Source organism: Globicephala melas, chromosome 3, assembly GCF_963455315.2.
Source record: "Globicephala melas chromosome 3, mGloMel1.2, whole genome shotgun sequence".
NCBI lineage: Eukaryota > Metazoa > Chordata > Mammalia > Artiodactyla > Delphinidae > Globicephala > Globicephala melas.
Genome location: NC_083316.1, coordinates 147,305,562 through 147,329,655, shown reverse-complemented (window position 1 = coordinate 147,329,655; position 24,094 = coordinate 147,305,562). Strand labels below are relative to the sequence as shown.

General features: G+C 51.3%; 1 protein-coding gene and 1 pseudogene across 1 annotated transcript in view; one reads left to right on the top strand and one right to left on the bottom strand.

Moving 5' to 3' along the window:
• The window catches only part of ERGIC1 (endoplasmic reticulum-golgi intermediate compartment 1), a 105,397-nt gene extending 87,702 nt beyond the window's left edge, over window positions 1-17,695 (bottom strand). Inside the window, exon 1 of the mRNA XM_030829919.3 lies at window positions 17,568-17,695. Coding sequence (XP_030685779.1) covers window positions 17,568-17,587 — 20 coding nt within the window. The 5' untranslated portion in view covers window positions 17,588-17,695. The remainder of the gene's footprint in view (window positions 1-17,567) is intronic.
• Window positions 4,449-6,054, top strand: LOC115838756 (serine-threonine kinase receptor-associated protein pseudogene; annotated as a pseudogene).
• Window positions 17,696-24,094: the final 6,399 nt, after the last annotated feature.

The following is a 24,094-nucleotide window of genomic DNA, read 5'->3' as shown; positions in this document are numbered from 1 at the left end:
AAACCACCTGGCTTTGAGGGCGCCCCAGTTTCGAAGCTCGGCCAACCAAAGCCGAGTCGGGGAAAACTGGGCAGGACAGAGAGTGGAACCGGCCCTGCCACCTGGCCTGCAGGGTGAATCTGGGTGGGGCTCCCAGCTCCAAAGGGCAGGGGCTGGCTCCACCCATCTCCATGCCCTCCCAGCTCCCGTGTTTACAGAGTCTGATCAGCCCGGAACCTGAACACATACCAGCCTTCTCATCTGTAAAATGGGGTAAGTAAAAGCCCTCGCTTCCTGGGTTTGTTGTGACAACTGAATAAAATGATAGATTTACAGTGCGTAGCACTGTGCCTGATGCCCAGGAGATGCTCAGTAAGTGTTTACTCCTATCACCACCCTCTCCAACTGTCCAGCGTCTGTGGCTTCTCACTCCCCTCCTTCCAGAAACATCTGACTGCAGAGAATGGGTCAGGGCTAGTTCTCTGTACCAAGAACAGAGGGCTCAAAACCCACAGCCATGTCACCAGGAACAATCTGAGGACCTAACATTCACCAGGAGGCAAACACTTCCGCGGGAAACTAGAAAAAGTCTGAGATCCAAGTGCAGAAAAGCTGCGCTCCTGGGGCCCCTCTGAACTTCAGGGTTCTCATCTGCAGAGAAAACGATCATCCCCAGACCACACTCATCTTCCAAGAGCTTTCTAAACTCTTAAGCCCCATGTGACACTTTTATGATAATCATTATTAAGTTAATTAAGATTTGTGGTACCCAATCCCAGAGCTACACTTAAGTCATAATGGGGAACCCCTCTTCAGGGTTTCCCAGCTTACCTGTCCCTAAGAATCACTGAGGACACTTTGAAAGATGCAGACTCCCAGGCCCATCTGGCCCGGACTTGAGGGTGGGGGGCAGGACAGGACCCAGGTGATTAGGGAAACCTGCCAGTTCTAGAGAGAACAGGATTACTCAACTGAAACTGAAAACTGGGCACCTTGAATCTCCACAGTCAGGTGATCTAACAGAAAAGTATCATTTTCTGGGGGTTGGACAGTCTTGACTTCAGGGGCTGGCTGTTACTTTGATGGCTGTGTGACTCTGGGCCAAGCCCTCAACCTCTCTGAGCCTGTTTTCTCAAAATGGGAACAATTAGGCCTAGGCCCCTGGCTGGGGAGAGTGTGGAATATCAGGTGTCTGCTCCCTCCCAGCTTCCCCACCTCAGATTCTGGGGGCTAAAGTGCCATTTCCAGCAAGCGGAGCTAGCAGGGGTGAGGGCAGCCTGGTAGCCTCCCATCAGGACAGGCAGCTGGCCACCCATTCCCACTTTGGGCAGGGCCTGAGTAATGCCAGATTTCCCAATTCCTCAGGACACATTCGGTAGGGAACATTTCCCATTCCCACTGTTAGAGAAATAAATCTTTTCTGATGCACTTATACTCTTAGAAGAAAACTAGAAACATTTTTTCCAAACACAAAGAGATATGGCAACAAAGCATCCAATCCCAGCAGATCTGGACCACTCTGCCAGGTCTCCGGGGTCTCATCTTGTCTGAGTTCTGAGCTGTGGGAGGTGTGAGGTTGGTGGAGCACGGGCGCCACAGTCCACAGATTTAGATCTGATTCTCTCTTTCCTTCATTTAATAAATATTTTCTGAGCACCCGCTGTGTGCAGAACCTGGGCTCAGTACCAGGATCCAGGGATGAGCAGAGATTTGGTCCCTGCTCTCAAGAGCTTAGACTCCATCGAGACAGACAGATATCAGGTGACAAACGGCACACACAGATCACTGCAATTGTGCTAAGTGATCTGAAGGACACGTCCAGGTGCGATAAAAAGATACACACAGGGAAGGGATGGGGGGGGTGACCCAAATTAGATAACGTACGCTGTCTGGGAAGATCTTTTTGGAGGAAGGGCACTAGTTGGCCAAGCTAATCCAGAGAGCTCCTTCTCCGCAAACTCGTTATCACCTGTCTCCTCTTCCTTCCTCCTCGGCACTCACCAATCTGGACACTAACCATCTGTGCAATTATTTGTTCACTGTCATCCTGCCCACCTTCCCCACTACCCTGGAAATGCTACGACAGTAAAGACAATGTCAGTCTTGTTGTCCCTGGAATCCTCCCCAGTTAACCTTTGAGTGAGTGCATGAACGGATGAATGAAGGAACCCTGCTTCCCTGGGCCTTGATCTCTTCATCCCCACAAATGGGGGTAACAATACCTTTGGCCATGTTGCTGGGACATCCGGGGCACACTGCCTGTATTCAGTGAGTGGGGCTTGGCACTGGCATAACTTGGAATGAGTGGGACATTGTGGGAAGGGATTTAGGAGCGGGAGAGGAAGCCGGACTCCTCTACCCTGTGAGCAAACCGCTCGTGGAGTCCACCTGAGTCAGGACTGCAAAACAACTTCAGAAAGACGGGCCAGGACATACGGGGAGCCCTCCCCTTAACAGCAGGCAGGTAAGTAGTTCCCCAGGGAGAGCATCCACTGGTGCAGTCCCCACACAAATCTTGGGTCACCCACTGGGCCAGTGAGTGGGTGACAAGTACCCAAGCATGCCCAGGGTCAGCTTCTGATTTCCTGGCTCCTTGAAGCAGGCCTGGGAGACAGGCATTCCTGTGCCAGCACAGTCACGTGTACCAGGCAGGTGATGGGTGAGAGGGGCAGAGAGATGAGAGAGCAGCATGAATACACATGACCCCTGCCCACGTGGCGGTAACCTTCGGCGGTAAGCCTTCCCCGACCAAAGATGGCAGCCAGGGACAGTGGAAAGGCCATGAGTCCTGCAGGGGAGCCAGGGGTCATGCCCTGCTATGGGCCTCAGTTTCCCATTCCCATTGGTTAAGTGACACCATTAATTCCCCTCATAGATCAAGGTGGAAACTATAAAGTCCTGAGTGCTACGAGGTGACAGGTGATTTCATCTACCTCTCTCTGCACCAAGTTTTGGATTTGCCTGTGCACAAATTGTGTGCTGACTGTCCCCTAAGCCAGCATTTCCCAAAGTGTGGCACCTATGCCACCGGTGTGACCTGGGTGATTTCAGGCCATGTGGGGACCTGGTGGTTAAACGGCTTCAGACTTCACAGTGAGAAGGCCATTCCCTGTTCAGCTCTCATTTGAGTGTTCCGAGAACCTCAAAGAGAACGTCTCGAGGTGGTGCTATCCGGCTGTCAACCTCTCGTTTCTCTAGCACTTGCTAACATCCCTTTTTTAACAGACCCAGCTACTGTAGCACGCACCAGCTAGCTAGGACGGAACAGGCTTGCAATTATTTGTATCTATTTGTGGCAGGTGATACTTACTGCTTTTCCATTTTCAAAGATGTTATAAAGTTACCTTTTATAAACAAACATGTTAAATTCAAAAACTGAGTAGTTTCCATAAAAGTTATTGAGTAAATAACACATGTCGTTTAAGAACACACCCCCAAATTAGGAAGATGGTACCAGAATGGTGGGAGATTGAATATACTGACTGCAGTTACCACCTCTGCCAGTGACACATGTATCAAGGCCCGTCCTTTCTTCTTCCTCCTGGGTCCACGGCCCAATCAGATCTCCTGACCCTCCCTGGAGTTGGGTGAGGCCAGTTCCCCGGGTCAAGGCAGAAGTGATAGCACCACATCCAGACCCTCCACGGCCTCCCTTTCTCTCCCCGCACTGCCGGGCCTCAGAAAGAATCCAACCTCCTCTTGAGGAAGAACCACAAGACGGAGGGCAGGGTACCTGCGAGAGGCATAGCATCCCCACCACGTTGGGAATGAACTTCCGTTGCATTAAATCACTGAGATTTTCAGGTTGTTTATAGGAATTAGCTGACTTAGGCTAATACAAAGGGGCCATCTCTAGTCCAGCTTCTATATACCAGCCTGACATCCTGGTGCTTTTCTCTGTAAAGAATAATAACTGAGCACCTAACAGATGCCACGCATAATCTGAAGGGCTTTACAGAGATGAGCTCAATTAGTCCTCATGACGGCGCTGGGAACCAGGCACTACTGAGTAGTGGGCTTATTATCTTTCAGTGAGGAGACTGAGACCCAGAGGGCATCTTGCCCAAAGTCACACATTTGGGAAGTGGTGAAGCCGAGACTTGAACCCAGGACTGTTGGAGATGCACAAAGCCGTTACTTTGCCACAGTGCGACGCAGCCTCTGCTGAGCACATCACCCAGGAACTGCTGTGCCCTGACTATGTGCCAGTCCCTGGGCTGGGTCCTGCAGGAGACGGCACAAGTGACACTGCCACGGCCTGGAGCCCGGCAAGCCAGGCGGGAAGGGAGCAAGGGAGCCGCATGGCACAGAGCCGGATGGAGACAGGAGAGCGCAGTCAGGGAGGGCTTCGGGAAAATCTCAGCGCATCACCACTCCCCAAGAACAGGGAGGGCTCACAGAGGTGGATAAGGCTTAAGGCTGGCCCAGGAGGGTGGGTGCGATCTCAGCCTGCAGAGACGAGTAGAGAGATGCGTCTCATCCGAGCCAACAGCCACCTCCTGAATCCACAGGAATTGGCTGGGGCCAGGCCTACCACCCTGTCTAGTAAGGGGACTAAAAGACCATGGGATGAGTCTTTAACACGCTTCCCTGGATGGTGCGGGTCACGGCTGCCAGTTCTCCGGTTCTCCCCCTCCCCCCCTTTCCCTCCCTTGACAGCAGTGGATCGGTTGTCCGTTGCAGACTCCCTGACCCATCCCTAACCCCTTTCTGACCTCGGGGCCACCGGACTGGCCTTTTCGCGTTTCCGGCCCAATCCCAGAGTCAGGGCAGGGGGCGGGGGGGGGGGGCACCTCGAGGAGTCGGTGCCAAGAGGAGAGAAAAGACCAGACCACCTTTGGCTCCCCTCCCCTCCCCCCGCCGGATCGCAAGGCTCGCAGCCGCCGTGGCAATGAGGCCACTCACCTGCGCGGGCCACATGTCACACGCAGCCTGTGGTGGATTTGGCCTTCAGTGGCGTCACGCCTTACGGCTTTTGCCTAATCGGTGCTTGCAAAGATGATAAACCTATGCTACGCCAGGGAGACACAGGAGACTGGACTGGAACATTTCTGGGTCATGAGGGTGCTGTTTGGGATGTCACATTAAATAAGGACGCCACCACAGCAGCTACAGCAGCTGCAGATTTCACAGCCAAAGCGTGGGATGCTGTCTCAGGAGATGAATGGATGACCCTGGCTCATAAACACATTGTCAAGGCTGGATTTTACGCAGGATACTAATTACTTGTTAACCGGGGGACAGGATAAACTGTTATGCATATATGACTTGAACAAACCTGAGGCAGAACCTAAGGAAATCAGGGGTCATACCTCTGGTATTAAAAAGGCTCTATGGTGCAGCGAGGATAAACAGATCCTTTCAGCTGATGACAAAACTGTTCGCCTTTGGGATCATGCTACTATGACAGAAGTGAAATCTCTAAATTTTAATATGTCTGTTTGCAGTATGGAATACATTCCTGAGGGAGAGATCTTGGTAATAACTTATGGGCGATCTACTGCTTTTCACAGTGCAGTAAGTTTGGACCCAATTAAATCTTTTGAAGCTCCTGCAACCATCAATTCTGCATCTCTTCATCCCGAGAAAGAATTTCTTGTTGCAGGGGGTGAAGATTTTAAACTTTGTAAGCATGATTATAACAGTGGAGAAGAATTAGAATCCTACAAAGGACACTTGGGTCCCATTCACTGTGTGAGGTTTAGTCCTGATGGACAACTCGATGCTAGTGGTTCTGAAGACGGAACACTGAGACTATGGCAGACTGTGGTAGGAAAAACATACGGCCTTTGGAAATACGTGCTTCCTGAAGAAGACAGTGGTGAGCTGGCAGAGCCGAGGATCAGTTTTCCAGAGACAGCGGAAGAGGAGCTAAAAGAAATTGCTTCAGAGAATTCTGATGCCATCTATAGTGCAACTCCTGAAGTTAAGGCCTGAGCATCAGGCAGATGTACACAACTTATGGACTAAAACAAACGGAGAAAAGCATCAGCCTCCAGAGTTACTCTCTGCTTAAGGTAAACATGAGCAGTAGACAATGAGGAATATGAATTAGCTCCAGTGCTGGAACTAACCAACTTGTAGCACGATGGTCTGTTGTCTTTTTAACGAATATGTGCCAACCAACACCCAATTTCTCTTATTACAGTTGGATTTCTTGTAGCTGTTTATGTTATTATGAGAGGGAAAATATACTGACCTATTTTTCTGACTTTTCCCTTAAAGCAGAAAGCCATTTTTTTTTTTTTTTTGCTTTAGTTATAAAGAAGAGGGGGAATACATGATAAAGTAACTGGTTTGATCTCTCATTGTACACTGCTTCCGAACATCTAATTGTTTTTAGTTGTAAAATGCCTAAACATAAAGCTTCCCTGGGCTGGATAAAGTACTCCTAGTTCTTTCAAGGCTACTCTTATGGCTCCTACAGCCCTCTCTATTGGCTCTTCTTTCAGAGGGCATGGGGCGTAATGGAAAGATTGTGGCGTCGGGGGCCAGACCACTCCACACCCCGATACCTCCTACCCCCTCAGAAGTGATACGGGTGCCCAGTGCGGTGCGGCCTGCACCAGCGGAGCAGAAAGAGTCACTGCTAACGGTGAACACGTGAACCTGCACGAGGGATTCTAGACACTGGTGGTCCGCTTCCCTACAGGAGGGCCAGCTGACAGTGAAGATGGGCAGGAGAAGGACCGCTGATCAATAAGGAGTGATACGGTGGGGGCAGCCTGGCAAATGCTGCCTGATCCAGCTGAAGGGCAGTGCCACCAGTGACGTCATGTGGATGCCAGGTACCCCTGACAGGATGTGCTGAGAAGGGCACTCCACCCACGACCCAGTCTAACCGCGAGCAAACATCAGACAAACCCAGAGTGCGGGACGTTCTACCGGCCATTTGGACAGTGCTCTTCAAGACTGCCAAGGCCATGAAGAACAAGAAAGACTGAGGGCGGGAGGAATTGGGAGACGGGGATTCACACATATCCACTATTGACACTATGTATAAAATAGACAACCGATGGGAACATACTGTATAGCACAGGGAACTCTACTTAATGCACTGTGGTGACCTAAATGGGAAGGAAATCCAAAAGGGAGGGGATATACGTATATGTATGCCTGATTCATTTTGCTGTACAGTAGGAGCTAACACAGCACTGTAAAGCAACTATACTCCAATAAAAATTAACTTAAAAAATAAAATTTTAAAAAGAAAAAAAAAAAAGACTGGGGACTTCCCTGGTGGCGCAGTGGTTAAGAATCTGCCTGCCAATGCAGGGGACACAGGTTCGATCGCTGGTCCGGGAAGATGCCACATGCCGCGGAGCAACTAAGCCCGTGCGCCACAACTACTGAGCCTGCGCTCTAGAGCCTGCGAGTCACAACTACTGGAGCCTGCGCTCCACAACAAGAGAAGCCACCGCCACGAGAAGCCCGTGCACCGCAAAGAAGAGTAGTCCCCGCTCGCCGCAACTAGAGAAAGCCCGCACGCAGCAACGAAGACCCAACGCAGACAAGAATTAAAAAATTAAAAAAAAAAAAAAAGACCGAGGAACTGTCCCCAACCAGAGCCTGGGGAGACGTGACCACTGAATGCAATGTTGGATCTTGGATTGGATCCTGGAGCAATAAAAGGACATTAGTGGAACAAAACTTTTTAAATTTTATATTATTTTGAGACTTTGCTTCTTTGGGGCACACTGGTCACCCCATCTGGCTGTGAGAGCTCTCTACAGTCTGTGGGCTGGCAGTGTGCTGATCTTTTCAAGTTTCTTTCCCTACCCAATCCCCCGCTTTCTGGTGATGTTTCAGTGAGGTCTGTGAGGTGCGTATCCTGCAGCTTCACTGGCTTAAAATGTGCTCTCCTTTGGTGTGATTTCTTTGGGGGCCGATTGGGAGAAAGAAAAACCAACAGTGTAACTGTTTTGATACTGGAAATTGATGTGTCCTTTTGAAATAAAGAACCAGTCCCTCAAAAAAACAAAAAACAAAAAACAGGACACTAGTGGAAAACAGGTGAAATCCAAAATAAAGTCTGGGGAACACGGGACTGGAGGTATCTGTACCATCTTTACAACTTTTCTGTAACTCTATTCCAAAATAAAAAAGTGTCTCTAATTTAAAAAAAAGAGAGACGCCAAATATCAGAACTAAAACATAAGTTCCATGAGGTTGGGGGGACAGGAACTGTCTGTCTGGCTCAGTGCTATATCCCCAGCTTTGAGAACAGTGCCTGGCACACAGTAGGCCTTCAAGAAATATGCTCAGCGAACAAATGACTCCACCACCCCAGCCTGTTCCTGGCCTGTTGACTGGGGCTCCAGAGACCAGCCAGAGAAAGGACAGGATGGCCAGCCCCACCTGCTCCCCACAGGAAGGGCTGCACCCCTCTCCCCACCTCCCCAGCAGGGGCTCAGCGGTAATCTCCTGCCCACAGATGTACAGTGTCACCTAGATACTGGAAATTGTCACCTAGGCCCAGCCCCCTTCTCAGGCAACCCAGAGCCCCCTTCCCCGCCAAGGTTTCCATGGCAATAAATTGTAAACACAACTAAGTAGACAGCAGCTTACATCGGGGGTATCCACGGAGTGCCCCTCCAAAATCGAGGTGATTATGCTCCCCTCTGGGACACGCAAGTGTGGTTAAGAAAACCAGCTCTGGCATCACAGAGTGTTCCACTTGCCTGTGGTTTGTGTGACCTTGGCCAAGTCCTTTCCCCTCTGTGTCCAGCATCCTCATCAGGTAAAGGGAATGACACCTGGTTCCTACGTGATGTGAGGATGAACTGAATCCAAGAAAGGCCTTCAGACTGGCCCTTGATAAATGGGCACTGTTGGGGGCACTGTGGTCACAGCACAGCCCTGGGAGGTCACCTGAGACACCCTGAGGGCTGAAGGTTTTAAGGGATCTGGAGAAGGGAGTGCCACTCGAACTCAGCTTTGGCCAGCCCCGGGACTGCTGAGGAGGAAAGACAGGTCCAGAGGCAGAGCTGGCAGTGCCACCCTAGCACCAACCAGAGGAGGGAAGCCATGGCTGCCAGGCCTGGAAGAATCGTGCCCCGAGGATGCCTCAGCCCAAACCTGGGGGTCCCTCGACTCCTCTGCCCCCGGCTCCAAGCCCAGACCCACCAGACCACCTCCCGAGAGTCCAGGGGCACCGCCCCAAGTCCTGTCCACCTGGCGAGTGTGTGCTCGTTCACTGGTACGTGTGACACACAGGCTGCATGCCGCCAGCCACAGGCCATCATCAGCCCTCAGAAGGCTTTGGTTTGGCCCAGCACAACGTTCAACAGCAATAAAACTGGAAGCAGTTACTAATCATTTTCACACAATTTATCAGACTTTCATCATTTCCTAATAAATTGGGTAATCTGTAGGGCAACAAGCCACAGACAGCTGCCCCTTCCCAATGGAGGGATGGGCCCAGCTGGCACACCCAACTGTCCCCAACCCCATGATACCTGCCCAGGGCCTGGGGACATCTGGGTATGTGACCATTTGACCGTTTTCTCTCCCACCAGAGATTAATGCCTTGGGGTCTGGGGTCACCGTGTGGGTGCCACTTAGAGAGGGGAGCCCAGCTCTGGGCTGAATCGCCCCAGGTGTTCTCACGGGAGCGCATCACTGGTCCTGCAAACCCAAGGGGCCCCGGCTTTACCATGTCCACCCCCCAGATGCCCCTCTGCTCAGGTCTAGCAGAGCTCGGCGAGGAGCACGGGGACAATGCTGCCAAGGAAGGCCACAACGAGTGAAACGGCCCCACATTCCACACGAGCTCATCCCATCCTCAAAAAAATCCTGCAAGGGACGTATGAGCACCCTACTTTGCAGATGAGGAAAATGGAAGCTTACAGGTCAAGGCAGCCCTCGGAGGAATTTGCAGTGTAGAAGGACATTCTGAAAGGGTGGCCCACGACCTAGCACTTTCCCCTGAAGATTTGGAGACACTTGCTCCACACCATGAAGGTACCCTTGGACTCAGCAAAACATCAAAACAAGTCAAATATCATCAGATTTCTTCCAAAGTAGTCAAGGGACATTCTAGTTAAATTCTACATGTTAGTGGCTCCTGATGTGACAGCAAGAGAGAAAATGATAGTGGAGACCTGGTGGACAGTCATAAAAATCGACAATGTCAAGGTACCCGCGAGGCAGAAGAGCACCATGGTGAAGTACCCTGGCTCTCGAATCACAGACCCAAGTTCAAGTCCCGGTCCTGTACTTCCTCAGCTGTGTACCCTGGGCCAGTTCACTTCCCAGCTCTGAACCTTGGCTTCCTGATTTTTTTTTTTTTTTTTTTTTGCGGTACAGGGGCCTCTCCCATTGCGGAGCACAGGCTCCAGACGCGCAGGCTCAGCGGCCATGGGTTACAGGCCCAGCCGCTCCGCGGCATGTGGGATCTTCCCAGACCAGGGCATGAACCAGCGTCCCCCGCATCGGCAGGCAGACTCCCAACCACTGCGCCACCAGGGAAGCCCGGCTTCCTGTTTTAAAACTGAATTAATAAAGGAAACAATCAGCAGAGTGAAAAGGCAACCTTTTCACTGGGAGAAAGTATTTGCGAACCATGTATCTGGAAAGTGGTTAATATCCAAAATACATAAGAAACTCCTTCAACTTCATAGCAAAACACACACACACACACACAAAACACACAACAACAACAACCCCACAACCAAATAACCTGATTAAAACTGGGCAGAGAACTTGAATAGACAGTTCCCCAAAATAAGACAATCAAATGGCAACAGGTATATGCAAAGATGCTCAACATCGCTAATCATCAGGGAAAGGCATATCAAAACCACAACAAGGGCTTCCCTGGTGGCGCAGTGGTTGAGAGTTCGCCTGCCGATGCAGGGAACATGGGTCCGTGCCCCGGTCCGGGAGGATCCCACATGCCACGGAGCGGCTGGGCCCGTGAGCCATGGCCGCTGAGCCTGCGCGTCCGGAGCCTGTGCTCCGCAACGGGAGAGGCCACAACAGTGAGAGGCCCGCGTACCGCAAAAAAAAAAAACAAAAACCAACAAAAAAATCTGTCAAGAGGGTAGATCTCATCTTAAGTGTTCTTAGCACAATTTTAAAAAATTGAATTAATAGTATGACTATAAAGTGATAGCATTACAGTTTCTTGGAGGGATGAAACTTCTGTATCCAGACTGCGGGGGTGGTTACACGATGTAAAGTCTTGACTTCCACAGAAGAATACACCAAAAAAGGCCACTTTTATTGTATGTTAATTAAAAAGGTAAAATAAATAAATAAATAGTCATCTAAAAAAAAAGAAGCTAAAATATAGAAAAATAAATGACTAATAATCGTATCTCTCTCGTGGAGCCAGTGTGACTTTCAAGTCCAATAACATGCCCAGCACAGAGTGTAACACATCACCAGCTGAGAAACCATCAGGCATTACTAGTAAGATTCGGCTTGCCTCCTTTCCTCCTCCAGAGCAATTCGAGCCCCAGATGGCAACTCGAGAGAGAAAAGCATCACCAGCACCCAATGTTCAGGGACCTGTGACTAAAGTTTGGTAACAGCCGGGTCTCTCATCTCAAATAGGGTTTCCACCTTTTGGATAAACAGAACATTCAGTCCCTTTCAAACGGATCTTGCTTCCTGTCCAGCTGTGCTGCCCAGCAGATTCCAGAAGGAAGCATTCAAGGGGAGGATTTTACTGTCAGGTGTGTGTGCTGGTCCCCCAGGGACCCCTAGAGGCACCAGCTATGTGACCCAGCATCTCTGGGGGTCAATTTCCCTGGATGTAAAATAGGAATAATGCCCACTCAGAGGATGAGAAGATTTGTAAAGCGCCTTACGTATCCCCGAGTTCTTGGTAGTACAGGGAACCCTGAGTTCCTCCTGCCTCTCCCAAGGGTCAAGACTTTTAAAAACCAATACATGCTAGTGTTGGCAGGTTTTTTTCCCATTCTGTACTTTTCCTGCATAGACACCAATGTAATTAAGTTAACAGACCTAAATGTTAAAGTTGACAACAGACAATTAGGCTAATTACCACTTTCTTAAAGGAACAATTACAGCTGTTTCCCAAATGATATTCTGAGAAATGGTACTGGCCGCCCCATGAAGAACAAGCGTGGCTTAGATAGTAAGTTTGGCAAAAGCCGGGCTAAGGGACTCAGGTTCCTTTTGTGCAGGACTTCTCAGAGCCTTTAGAAAGTTATGCACGTGCTGTGGATCTCCAAATGGGGGACTCATTATGGAGCGGCACAGTCTGGGAGATGCTGAGTTAGTCAATCTTACTGTACATTCAAATCACCAGGGGATCTTGCATTTCCAACAAGCTCCCAGGTGACGCTGAAGCTGCTGGTGTGGGAACCACACTTTGAAAAGCAAGGATATCCATGGGAAGGTGACGCCACCACCACTGCCCTGCCTTAGTGACAGCTTTACTAGTGAAGAACAGTCCCAGAGGGAATGTGCTTGCAGGGGGGGACAGATGGGACCAGACTCTACTCCCCAACCTCCCCTCCAAAGACCCACTCTGGCATCTGGCTGCCCCTGTGCTCTCGGCCTGATAAATACGGGTTCTCTGGATCTAGAGAGGTCTTCTCAATCTTAGCTGTACACTTGGAATCACGTGAGGACCTTTATAAAATACTGATGCCCGAGTCCCCCACCCTCAGATCCTGATTACTGGGTCTGGAGCACCACCTGAGTTTGGGGATTTTTAAAACTCCTCCAGTGATTCTAACATACAGCAGAGCTGATGTTCACTGATACAGAGGTGGTGGGTAAGCCTCACCCCAAATGCCCTCCTCACACCCTGCCTGCCTCTCCAGTGCCTGATGAAAACTCCCCAGGAGCAACTCCAAAATAAAAAATGAAAGGATTACCAGATGGGAAACAGAACTTAACGAGGCCACAGCTGGCTAAAGCCCAGTCTCAAGATAGTATGGTATCAGGAATGAATCCAAACCGCCTCAGGAGGAGAGATTTTTCCATCCCCTTCCACATCCAGACGAGAAGCTAAACATATGCTCTACACTCGAAAGCCCCAGTGGCCGGAGTGGGAAAACCTGGACCCTCCAGAATGAGATGCTCTAAATTGCTGTGAGACCATAGTGAGGGTCCTTTAAAGACAATTTCAGAATCAGGTGTCAGACCGCATGAGTCTAGTTAAAAAATAAATAAAAATATAAAGGCTGATGACTTTAAGCTTCTTAATGAGCACTACTGGGAAAGGATTAGAGATGAGAAAGCCAAGGAATCCAATTAGAGGGGGTTTCAGTTCTCTCTGAACTCGGTGAATGGAAGGGCAAAGCTTTAGAGACGAGCCTATAGGATACAAGTGGGGCTCCGGAGCACAAGCACAGCATTCCAACCCCAGTGCCTTCTGCTGACCCATCACGTCCCTTAACTCTGCTGCACTTCCACTGGCTCATCTGTAGAGTGGGATAACAACAGTGTCTGCCTTGCAGGGTTGGTGTGGGATTAAATGAGCACAGGTAAGACCCTTACCACAGTGTCAGGCACTAGTAAGTGCTCAATAAATGTGAAATGCTGGCTTGATTTTCAAATTTTTCCTCCAGTCTGTTCTTTATTTCCCTTTGGCCCTGATTTTTAAGTCTATTTATATTTTTTTATAATTTGTTGTAAAGTACGTGTTTCCGTCAACTTCCCCAAGATCTTTCTGGAATGAGGTAAGGTTGAAATACAGGCACTCACATAAGCCACTGTACTATCTGCTGAGTTCTGATTATGTGCTCAGAGCCCGCACTGGTGGTCGGGGATGACCTTGGCACAGGGAGTGAGGGGGCTGCAGGGACCCCCCCGGGGCAAGGCCGCATAGGGAGCTAAGGAAATCATACTTGATCAGAGCAATGGGCCCCACTTGACGGTTGAAACCAGAATGTGAAAAAAATCAGGTCAACTTTGGAAAGCTCCCCTGGGGTTCTAAGATCTGGGGTCTCTTGGAGATGAGAGACCACTTGGAAGGCCAGACTGAGAGGCGATGGAGGCTGAACCAAGGCGTTGCGGCAGGGCCGGCATCACAGGCGTGTGAACTGTGCAGTCGCACAGGGTCCTGTGCTCAGAGCGTGCGTCTAGGCTTAGTCTAATGCTCTGCTGTCACCGTCCTGACATTCGTAATACTTTTCCAACAAGGGGTTCTGCGTTTTCATTTTGCACTGGGCCCCGCAAATTATGCAGCCGGCTGTACCCTGCAGGGACACCTCACTTGCCCCTACATCTACCCTACAAGGTGAGGCAATGAAGATTGCCATCTTCTCCTTAAAATGAAGGAACTGAGGCTCGGAGAAGGTAAGTCAACTGTCCCAGGGCCCAGATGGTCAGTGACAGGACAGCAGCACACCCCCGGTCTTGGGGTTTCAACTCAGAGGCTGCGTCGCGGGGAGCCGGCCATCTCTGCGTGCCTGAAAGCCGCGCTCAGGCTCTCCTGGGCCTGGGCTGCAGGAAATGCCCCTACCTTCCCCCCACCCCCACCCCCGGCCTGAGCCAGGGACAGCAGGTGTTCTGGCCCTTGCCAGCCGGAACTGGGTCCGGGCAGGGCCAACGCCCGCGGAACCGAGTCACAAGGCCGGTTCCACCACTGCAAGGTCCAGGGATTAATGAAACAATGCACCAGGAGCAAAACAAACACAAGTCATCTTGGAAGGCCTCGGGTCCCACCTCTGTACTCGGCCTATTCCCCACCCCCAACTACAATTGAGAGAAGAGCCCATTCAAGGAAGGAAGGGGGAAAATTAACCACCCATAGCTGAAAAGGTTCCCAGTAAAGGAAGAACTGGCACATCAAATCACAGCATGCCCTTGCCTTCCTTGACAGACTCTGAGAGACATATCCCGGGGGCGAGTGTGGCCCTGGCACTGTTCTAGGCCCTGGAGTTACAACAGTGAATGAAACAGATAAAGATCTTTGCCCTAGGGAGCTCATGTTTTCATGGGAGGAAAAAAGAGAATAAGCATGAAATAATTAAGTGAATTATACAGTGTTAGGCAATATAGGTGCTTCGATGAAATAACACAAATAATGAAAAGAGCGGCCAATATTTATTGGGTGCATACTCTGTATCTAAATGCTTTACACACACTGGCTCAGTTAATCTTCTCGACAACGGGTACTGTTCTCATCCCCATTTCACAGACAGGAAAGCACACAGGAGGTAAGGTGCACGAGGTCCCACAGGCACTAGGAAAACAAGGAGTTCTGGTAAGAAAGAGCAAGAGGTTCCTTTTTCCCCCTTCCTGAGAGTGCTCTGTCTTAAGGAGAGCAAAACGATCAGGAAGCCTGGTCTTCTCCCTGGCTTCGAACTGGGAGAGGGGGGGTTCAACCAGAGCATGCCCCTCTCCATGTCCCCATGGTTTTTAAGAGATCGGACGAGGCTGTGGGACCCGCCAAGACCTCCCTTTTCTCCCACAGCGAAGGCTCTGCAGCTAACAGTCCCCAGATCGAATCCCAGCTCCACCAGCTCACCACTGCCTGGCCCTGAGCAAACGAGTCACATGTCACCCAGCTCTGCAGTGGGGCACGTGGCGGAGGGCTGAGCACGGAGCACACACTCAGTAAATGTCTGATCAATGAACACTGACGTGCGCGTACAGTGGACCCTTCCTTAGAACCTGAGACCTGGAATGAACACGTCTTAAGAAGGCTCGTCCTCCCAGGTGTGAATGGGAAGTGCTGAATCCATTCTCACTGCTCTGTGGTGGCACAAGCCTTCAAGGAAATTGATTAAAACACCTCATTAAGCTGGGGCCCCAATGGACACTCCAAACCTCCAACTCAAGGGGCACCAGGTCAGGAGCTGTGCGTGACCTGCGACCCTGGCCCATCCTTCAATCTAGGTCCCATGAGGTCCAGGGCAAGACCCTCAGCCCTCAACTTCCTCCTCCTACAATGGGAGATTAGGTGCAGGGTGAGTGAATTCTATGCCCGAAAGCAGTGACTTCCCCAATAAGGTCAAAATCACTGGAACCTACTGAATCACAAAGGGATGCGGGATGAGGGCAGGAATTATCAGCCTGGGTAAGGGGAGGCTTTATGGAACCAGGAATCAATGTGCCAGCTACAGCTCTCTCATGTCCTGAATGTTAACCGTCGGTACGAGGACTGCCCCTGAATTCCATCACAGGGGTTTTCCTTGTATGAAAATGCCCTGGGTCTGCAAACATTTGTCTGAGACCCTGGTGCCAGCCCCAGGGCTGCATGGAAGGGGCAGGCTGTTTGTGGGATGGCAATGGTGCCCAGGGCAGGCTGAGTACCACGTCAGCCAGTGCAAGAGTTCCAAGGCCAATGTTCTCTCCGTGCTTAAACTCCAACATGTCCACATGCCATGGGGGTCACTGCCAGGCTTTTCTCCCCAGGAAGGCTGTCGCTTTACCCTGACTTCATTCACACCTGTAGGGAGGGAAGGAGCTGGCAGGGACCGGAATCCCTATTTTGTGGATGAGGAAGTGGCCTCATGCAGAGGCTGCTTGGTCCACTAACCTCCCGCTTCTGAGCTCTGTACCCCTCCAGGCTCTGAATCAAGCTCTTCTCATGCATTCAGCCCTCACAGGTGGGACTTTATTTTTAGCCCCAATTTGCAGGTGGTGACACAGAGATACTGAGAGGGCTCAGACACTTGCCCAAGTCATCAAGCCGTGCAGCTAAGGGGAGGTCTGAACCCAAAGCCTTCGCCCCTAACTTCTAGAATATACCAAGCTGTTCAGTGGAGGAGGCAGAGCCAGGATTCTGATCCAGCTCCTCCCCACTAAAGCCCAGCTATTTTTCGGGCTATACACCACAGTGTGGCTGCCTCAGGCCAGGGCATCCCCTGGGGCTCCATACCTCAAGGGAAAGTCTGGATGTAGACCCCCCCCCCCTTCCAGAAGGCCTAGCCCAACACAACGTGAACCATGAGGCGGCTGGACCCCACAAAGGGCCCATTGTGGTGACTGTAGAAAGCCAAGGGCAGATCAGGCTAGGCTCTCTGCAAAGTCCTGCCCACAGCTCCCTTACCTCCTCCCCTCCCCCATGGAGCCCCCACGCCCAGAACACAGGACCAGGACTGGCTGAGGTACAGGCCTCCGGTTCGGCCCAGTTAGGGAGAGTCTGAGCCTATGGAAACCTGAAACCCTCCAGCAGCTGTCTGGCGGGATGGGTCTGCACACCCCTGCGGATCCCTGGGGGCTCATCCGAGGTGCCCTGAACGCACCTGTCAGCTGGGGTGGGGTTCACGAGAGGAGGCTCTGTAGAGAAGACGAAGGGGATGGCTTGTTTGCTCCTAACTAGGGGAGGGAGGAAACCTGTTTCCCAGCATGGGGGGAAGGGGATGCGAGTTTGCGAGGTGTCGAGGCAGCCTGGGGAGGGGGCTCCGCGGAGGGAAGGGGCGGAGCGGCCCGAGAGGTGGGCGGCCTCGCTTCCCGCTGCACGAGGAGGCCCTCCGAGGCTCCAGCTGGCTTTGTGTGCTGCATGGGGGCCAGCCCGGCGTCCCCGAGGGCCTGCCGAGGCGTGCACAGGGCGAAGGGCCGCTTTTGCGTTCCAGGCGGGAGGGGTCCGCGGCGTGCTCAAGCATCCTCCGCGCCCGCGGAGGGGGCTCCCCGGTGGCCGGGGTAGCCATACTCACCTCCTGAAGTCAAAGGGCATCGTGCCGCCGCCGCCGCTGCCGCCGGGGGTGGGAGCCCTGCAGGCCAGCTGGGCCGCGGCGCCGCGTGGGTCCCAGCCCGCTGCCAACGCCTCCGCCGGCCGCCCCGCCCCCGCCGGCCGCCCCCAGCCCTCTACACTCGCCGCTGCCTCCGGCCGCCGGGAAGTGACGCTCCGCGCAGCCCATTGGGCGCCGCCACCGCCCCCGGCCGCCCCTTCCGCCGCCCTGTTAAAGGGGCCCGGGGGCCTGAGGGCCTGGGGGCCTAAGGGGCTGGGGGCTGGGGGCTGGGGGGGGGGGGGGCTGGGGGCTGGGAGGGGGAGGGGCTGGCCTTGGTGGGCGCGCGATGGGGGTCGAGGCTTGCAGAGGAAGGGAGCACCCAAAGACTCCCGCGTTCATTCCTTCCAAGCCCCCGCACTGTGTTTTCCATCACTTTCTCTCTGTGTGACCTTGAGCAAACCCCTCTGCCTCTCCGAGCCTCCTCCGTTGTTTTGCGTTTGTAAAACAGTTTCCTTGGGTTGTGAAAATTAAATGGAATGGTCCAGATGTGGGCTACACACAGCGTCTAACTCTGAGTAAAGGGCCTGATACTCTGAAAGAAAGGAGGAAAGCAGGCAGGCCTAGATTTGTAGAGGGGACCCACCACGTCCCTGCTGTGCCTCTCTGGGGAAGATGCTTGGCTCCTCTGAGCCCACACCCCTTTCCACGGCTGCACAAAGAGGATGATGACACTTACTGGAGGAGCTTTTTCCTGGGGATCAAATGAGAAAGTTGGGAGACTGCTTAGTGTGATGCCTGGCACCTAGTAAGGGCTCGTCACCTGAAGCTATTGTGGTTGGCCTGGTAGCTCTACCTCTCTGCTTGCATCTTTCATTTGTGGTTCATTCTGATGGTATTCACCGGGCCGGCTCCGAGCCCGGTCTATTCAGGACAGCAGACTAAGACCTGCCTTGTGACTTGGCCCACTGGGGACCTCTCCTGAGCCTTAGTTTCCTTCTGCGAAATTCACAGGTCATCAGCTTCTCCTTCCGGGATTGCTGGGTTAGAGGAGTTGGTAGTTGTAACACAACACCCAGGTAGAGGATACTCATTCTGAACTTTCCCTCTATGGTTGGCCCCACCTCCAAGGTTGTGGTAACAAAGAGCTTGAAAAACCCCAGGGGAGGAAGGTGGGGGCTCGTGTTCAAAAAGCAGGGCCAGCAGGCAGTTGCCTCATCTATAAATAGGGGGAAATGGTGGTACCTATTCCTCTGGGAGAATTCAGAATGCACGGTGCCAGTTCCGGTCCGGTGTAGAGCGTGGGCAGTGAATCAAGCTCTTCCCCTGGACCATACACCCAGTTGGCTCTCCTTCCCTTTGCCCTCCAGCATTCCCTTTTCATTCATTCATTCAACAAGGGGCCTGGCACTCTTGGGAGAGAGAGGGAAATCTCAGCCAGAACTCAAAACCTGGGGGCAGCAAGAAGGTTGAAGGGGCCTGGGGTAGCCACTGAGCCCAAAGGACTGTTTGTTGGCCCAGGCCTGTGCAGGAGGGGAGTCATGGAGTGGTGGGAATTCGACCACGAGCCCTCCCTCTCAAAATGTGGTCCACAGTCTGCTGGTGGTCCACAGACCAACTGCTTAGGCACCATGGGGCAAATTCTCAGCCCCAGCCCAGACCTACTGAACCAAGTGTGCGTTTCGCCTGATCTCCAAGTGATTCACTAGCACATTTAAGTTTGAGAGGTGCTGCGATAAAGGACCTTGCTTTGGTGGGATGCGGGGGACGGGGGGGCTTTTGCATTTGCTCTTTCTTGAGCATGTTCCTATCTCTGCCTTGCACCTTGCTATATGGACAGAGAATGTGCATGTCTCCCAATAGATTCTCACTTTCTTCATAACTGTTAACTATGGTAACAGAGCCCATACTCTGGAGTCGTACTGCATGGGATCACATTCTAGCCTGTCCGCTTACTAACTTATTTTACTTCTGTACCTCAGTTTCCTCATCTGTAAAATTGGGGCAATAATAGTACCATCCTCATAGATCTGTTGTGAGGATGAAATGTGTTGATGAGTGTCAAGGACTTAGGACAGTGCCCGGCACAGAGTAAATGCAAGAGAGGGTTGACTATTGGTTGCTTTTTTGCATGATGATGGAGCTCCGAGTTTTTGGCTGGGCATATGAGTGTGTTCAAAATGAGAGTTGTATTTCCCAGCTTCTCTTGCAGCTAGGTGTGGCCATGTGACTAAGTTCTGGCCATTGAGATGTAAAGGGAAGCATCTTGCGGCTGCTTCAGGGATCATTGGTGGATATTATCCACTGTGTCCTTTTGTCCATCTGGCTGCCCAGGATGTGGATGCCACCATCCTGACCCATGTGTTGAAGGCCATGCAGAGCAGAGCAACAAGATAGAAGGAGCCTGGGTCCCTGCCACTGAATGGCACAGTGCCTGTTCTCAAATACCTCCCCAGACTTCTAAGCAAGAGAGAAATAAACATGTCTTGTTTAAGCTACTGTTATTCTGGATTTTCAGACACTTACACCTGAACCTAATACTAATACACCTGCCCAGCCTGGTTAATTTCTTGGCTTGGTTCAACTACCATGTACAGAGTAGGCCAGGTCCCCCATTATATGCTCACATGCCACCCGTAGGTTTTTTGGGGGGAGAATTTGTCACAGTTTGTGAAGAGATTATTAATTGGCTAGTGTCTACCTCCCCATGTTGACTGGAAGTTCTCCATGGAGGATGGATGTCTGTGTGCTCACCATCTTATCCCAGCATCCAACCACAGCCTGCACATGGGGGGTGGGGGGACAATAACTATGTATCAAAGGCCGAATGGAGGTTTTCCAGAGGTTGCCACAGAATAGACAGGATGGGGAGGGGGCACATCAACAAGGATCTCTGTGGGGACACTTGAGGTCTGTAAGCAGACCAAGCTGCCAGTCCCAGATGGCCCATCAGCCCAAAAGACAGCGTGAGATAGAACTAAGGAAATCAGATGTTGTGTTACAGTAAATGGGAAAGCTCTGGATCTCTTTGACCAAGGGACTGACTTACTAAAAGGTGAGTTTTAGGATTACTAATCTTCCAGGACCCTATAGCAGCCAGCCTCCAGCCTCCAGTGGTTGATATTACCATGCCCTGTATAATCACCTCCCACACTGCAAAGCGCCAAGCTGGGTAACCAACAGGACACTGCAGAGATGACAGCATATGACTCTTCAGGCTAGGTAGCAAGGGCATTGAGGCTTCTGCTTAGGCTCTCCTGAGTCACTTGCTCTGGAGGAAACCAGCTTCTGTGTCATAAAGATACTCAAGCATGGTTAGAGAGAGGTCCAAGTGGCAAAGAACTGAGGCCTCCTGCCAACAGCCATGTGAGTGAGCCATCCTGGAAATGGATCCTCAGCCCCGATAAATCTTCAAAGCTGCAGCTCCAGACCACAACTTAACTACAGCCTCATGAGAAACCCTGATCCAGAACCACTCAATTAAGCTGCTCCTGAATTCCTGACTCTTAGAAACTATGTGAGGTAATCCATGTTTATTTTATGCTACTAAGTTGTGGGTATTCAGTTACACAGTGTAGATAGTTAATAAAGACTCCGTCCCCATTTGCTGTTCTACCAGCACCTTCTCCCTGTCTTCCTCCACCTCGCTCCCATATGGCTTAGTGAAATGGTAAAGCACTGCAGTCAGACGACTCTCCAGCTGGGAGACATGCACACATTGCTTAACTAGCTGGCTGTCTGAGTATGAAATGAAGGATAATAATACCTTACCTGTGGCAGGTAGCCTCTCACATGGTCATCCCAATTAATCTACCTCCTCATATTCAAACCCTTGTGTAATCTCCTTCCTTAGAGTGTAGGCTGAACTTACTCACTTCTAATGAACAGAAGATGGCAGATGCGATGGCATGTCGCACCTAAGACTAAGATATAGAAAGATAGCGGCTTCTGTCTCGGACACTCTTGCTGTTCCTCAGATCAATCGCTCTGGGCAAGCCAGCTGCCATGTGGAGAGGCCCACGTGAGAGAGCTCACAGTGAATCTTTTGGGACCTCACAACGGCCACGTGAATGAACTTGGAAGTGGATCCCTCAGCCTCAGTTGAGCCTTGAGATGACTGCAGCCCTGGCCCACAACTTGACTGCAACCTCCTGGGAGACCTTGACCCAGAGGCGTCCAGCTGAGCTGCATCTGGATCCTGCAAGATGACAAATGTTTGTTGTTTTAAGCCAGTAAGTTTGGGGTGATTTGTTAGGCAGCAACAGATGACAAATACATGGCCCTAAAAGCTTGCTGTAAAGATGAAGCAGCATGTGCAGGGCCTGGCATAGAGCAGGTGCGAATTAAGTGCTTGCTGAATGAATCAATTGATAAACACACGAACGTTCTATAGTGTAGAATGTTCCCTGGATCCAAATGCTCACTGGTCTCCACCCCCTCCTGCCAAACACGTCACTGAAAGTTGTTTGAAGCAGGGAAACGGCCAGGTCAGATTTGTTTTTCTGTAATAGGAGCCTGGTTTGTGTTCCAGGGGTGGGGCTGGTTCAGCTGTGGTCTGGATGAAGAGATTAAGAAATAATAGTCCTTTGTCAGCTCAGAGAGGTCTTGAGGGTAACTTGGGCCTCGTAGCAGGGCCTCAGAACAAACAACTCTCCTTTCGTGCTCCGCTAAGTCTCCTGGCCAACTTAGAAGACACCCATTCAGCCACCCATTCAATGATTATAAGTTATTCACTGGGCACCTCTTTATGACAGGTCCTCTGGAACATGACACACTCCTGTTTTTAAGGGGCAGGGCGGCGGGGGGGTGGGTTGGTGTAAGCAAAAGTGTGGTACCATTACAAAAAATCAGGGTGAGGGGCACCAGTTCCTTGTGCAGGTGCAGTTCTGTGGTAAGTGCAGTGGTAGTGGCAGCACTAGAGGTTCTGGGAGGCCAGGAGGGGGTCCCTAATTCCACCCATGGGGATGAAACTGGTCTGAACTCTTTCAGTTCAAGATGACTGAGATCATTTCAAATCAACACACACCACCTAAGGCCAAAAAAAAGAGAGAGAAAAAGAGAGAAAAAAAGAAAGAGAGAGAAAGAAAGAGGAAGGAAGGAAGGAAGGGAGGGAGGGAGGGAGGGGAAGGGGAAGGGAAAAGAAAGAAAGGAAGAAAGAAAAGTCCAGAGATAGATTTAGTTTCAGGCACAGTTGAATCCAGGCACTTCAATAATTGCACAAGGAATCTCTCTCCCCATCCCTAGGCTCATCTTTTTTCTTCTGGCTTCATCTCTAGAGAGGCTTTCCTTTTGTGCTTGTGAAACAAAAGGAAAAAGAAGGAAGGAAGCTGTAGCTGTAGGCTGTTTTTCCTGCTCTGCAACTCCAGCAGATAAAGGTGACCTGTTTCCTGCTACCTCCAGCAAAGGCTCCTGGGCTGACCCTCAGGGGCTGACTTAGGTTGCATCCCTGAACAGTGGCCTGTAGGAGAATGGATAGGCCAGGCCTAGGCTGAACGCCAACCCCCTAGAGTCTGGAGTGGAATCAGCCTCATTCAACACACACACAGATTCAGATGGGAGAAGGGTGGTTTCCTAAAGAAAAGTCAGGGGTGGGAACGCCCAGTTGGTCCAGTGGTTAGGACTCAGCACTCTCACTGCCAAGGGCATGGGTTCAATCCCTGGTGGGGGAACTGAGATCCTGCAAGCTACGTGGCGTGGCCACGAGAAAGGAAGGAAGGAAGGGAGGAAGAGAGGGAGAAAAGTCAGGACAGTATTGCCAAAGATGGAGGGGATGTTGGGAGGCTAAATCGTCAGGTATCTTCTACAGGGAGTCAGGAAAAGCTTCCGGGAAGAAGAAGTGTCTGAGTTGAGACCTTGAAGAACAAGCAGGCTTTAAGGAGAAAGGCAGGTTGGGTTCATTAGTTATCTATTGCTGTGTAACAGATTACCCAAAACTTAAAACAAACAGCAATTTATTACCTTGCAGTTTCTGATGGTCAGGAATCCACGAGAAGCTACCTGTGGGGCTCTGGCTCAGGATCTGTGATGAGCTTGCAGTCAAGCTGTTGGTCAAGGCTGCAATCTTAAGACGACTGAAGCTGGAGGATCCAGGCTCACTCACAGGGCTGTTGGCAGGAGACTTTAGCCCTCCCCGCATGGACCTGTCCATAACGCTGGTCATGACATGGCTTCTCCCAGCTGAGTGAGGAGAGTCGGCATTCTATGAAGTCATCTCCAAGGCTCACACTGTCATTTCTACCTTCTTCTATTCATAAGTCCAGCCTCCATTCGAAGGGAGGGATCTCACAAGGGTGTGGGGAGGGACCAGGAGGTGGGGATCACTGGGGTCATCTTGGAGGCTGGCTACAACCCGGGGAAGGACACAAAAGCACGGAGGTGGGCGAGCAGACAGCCTGGCTTTGGCCGGGGATTACGTCAAGCTGGAGAGGTCAGTAAGTGGGAGCTGGATTGTGAAGGGCTTTAAGAGCTGTGTTAAAAACGTGAAATTTCTTCTACAGTTAGGGGCCCTAAAGTAT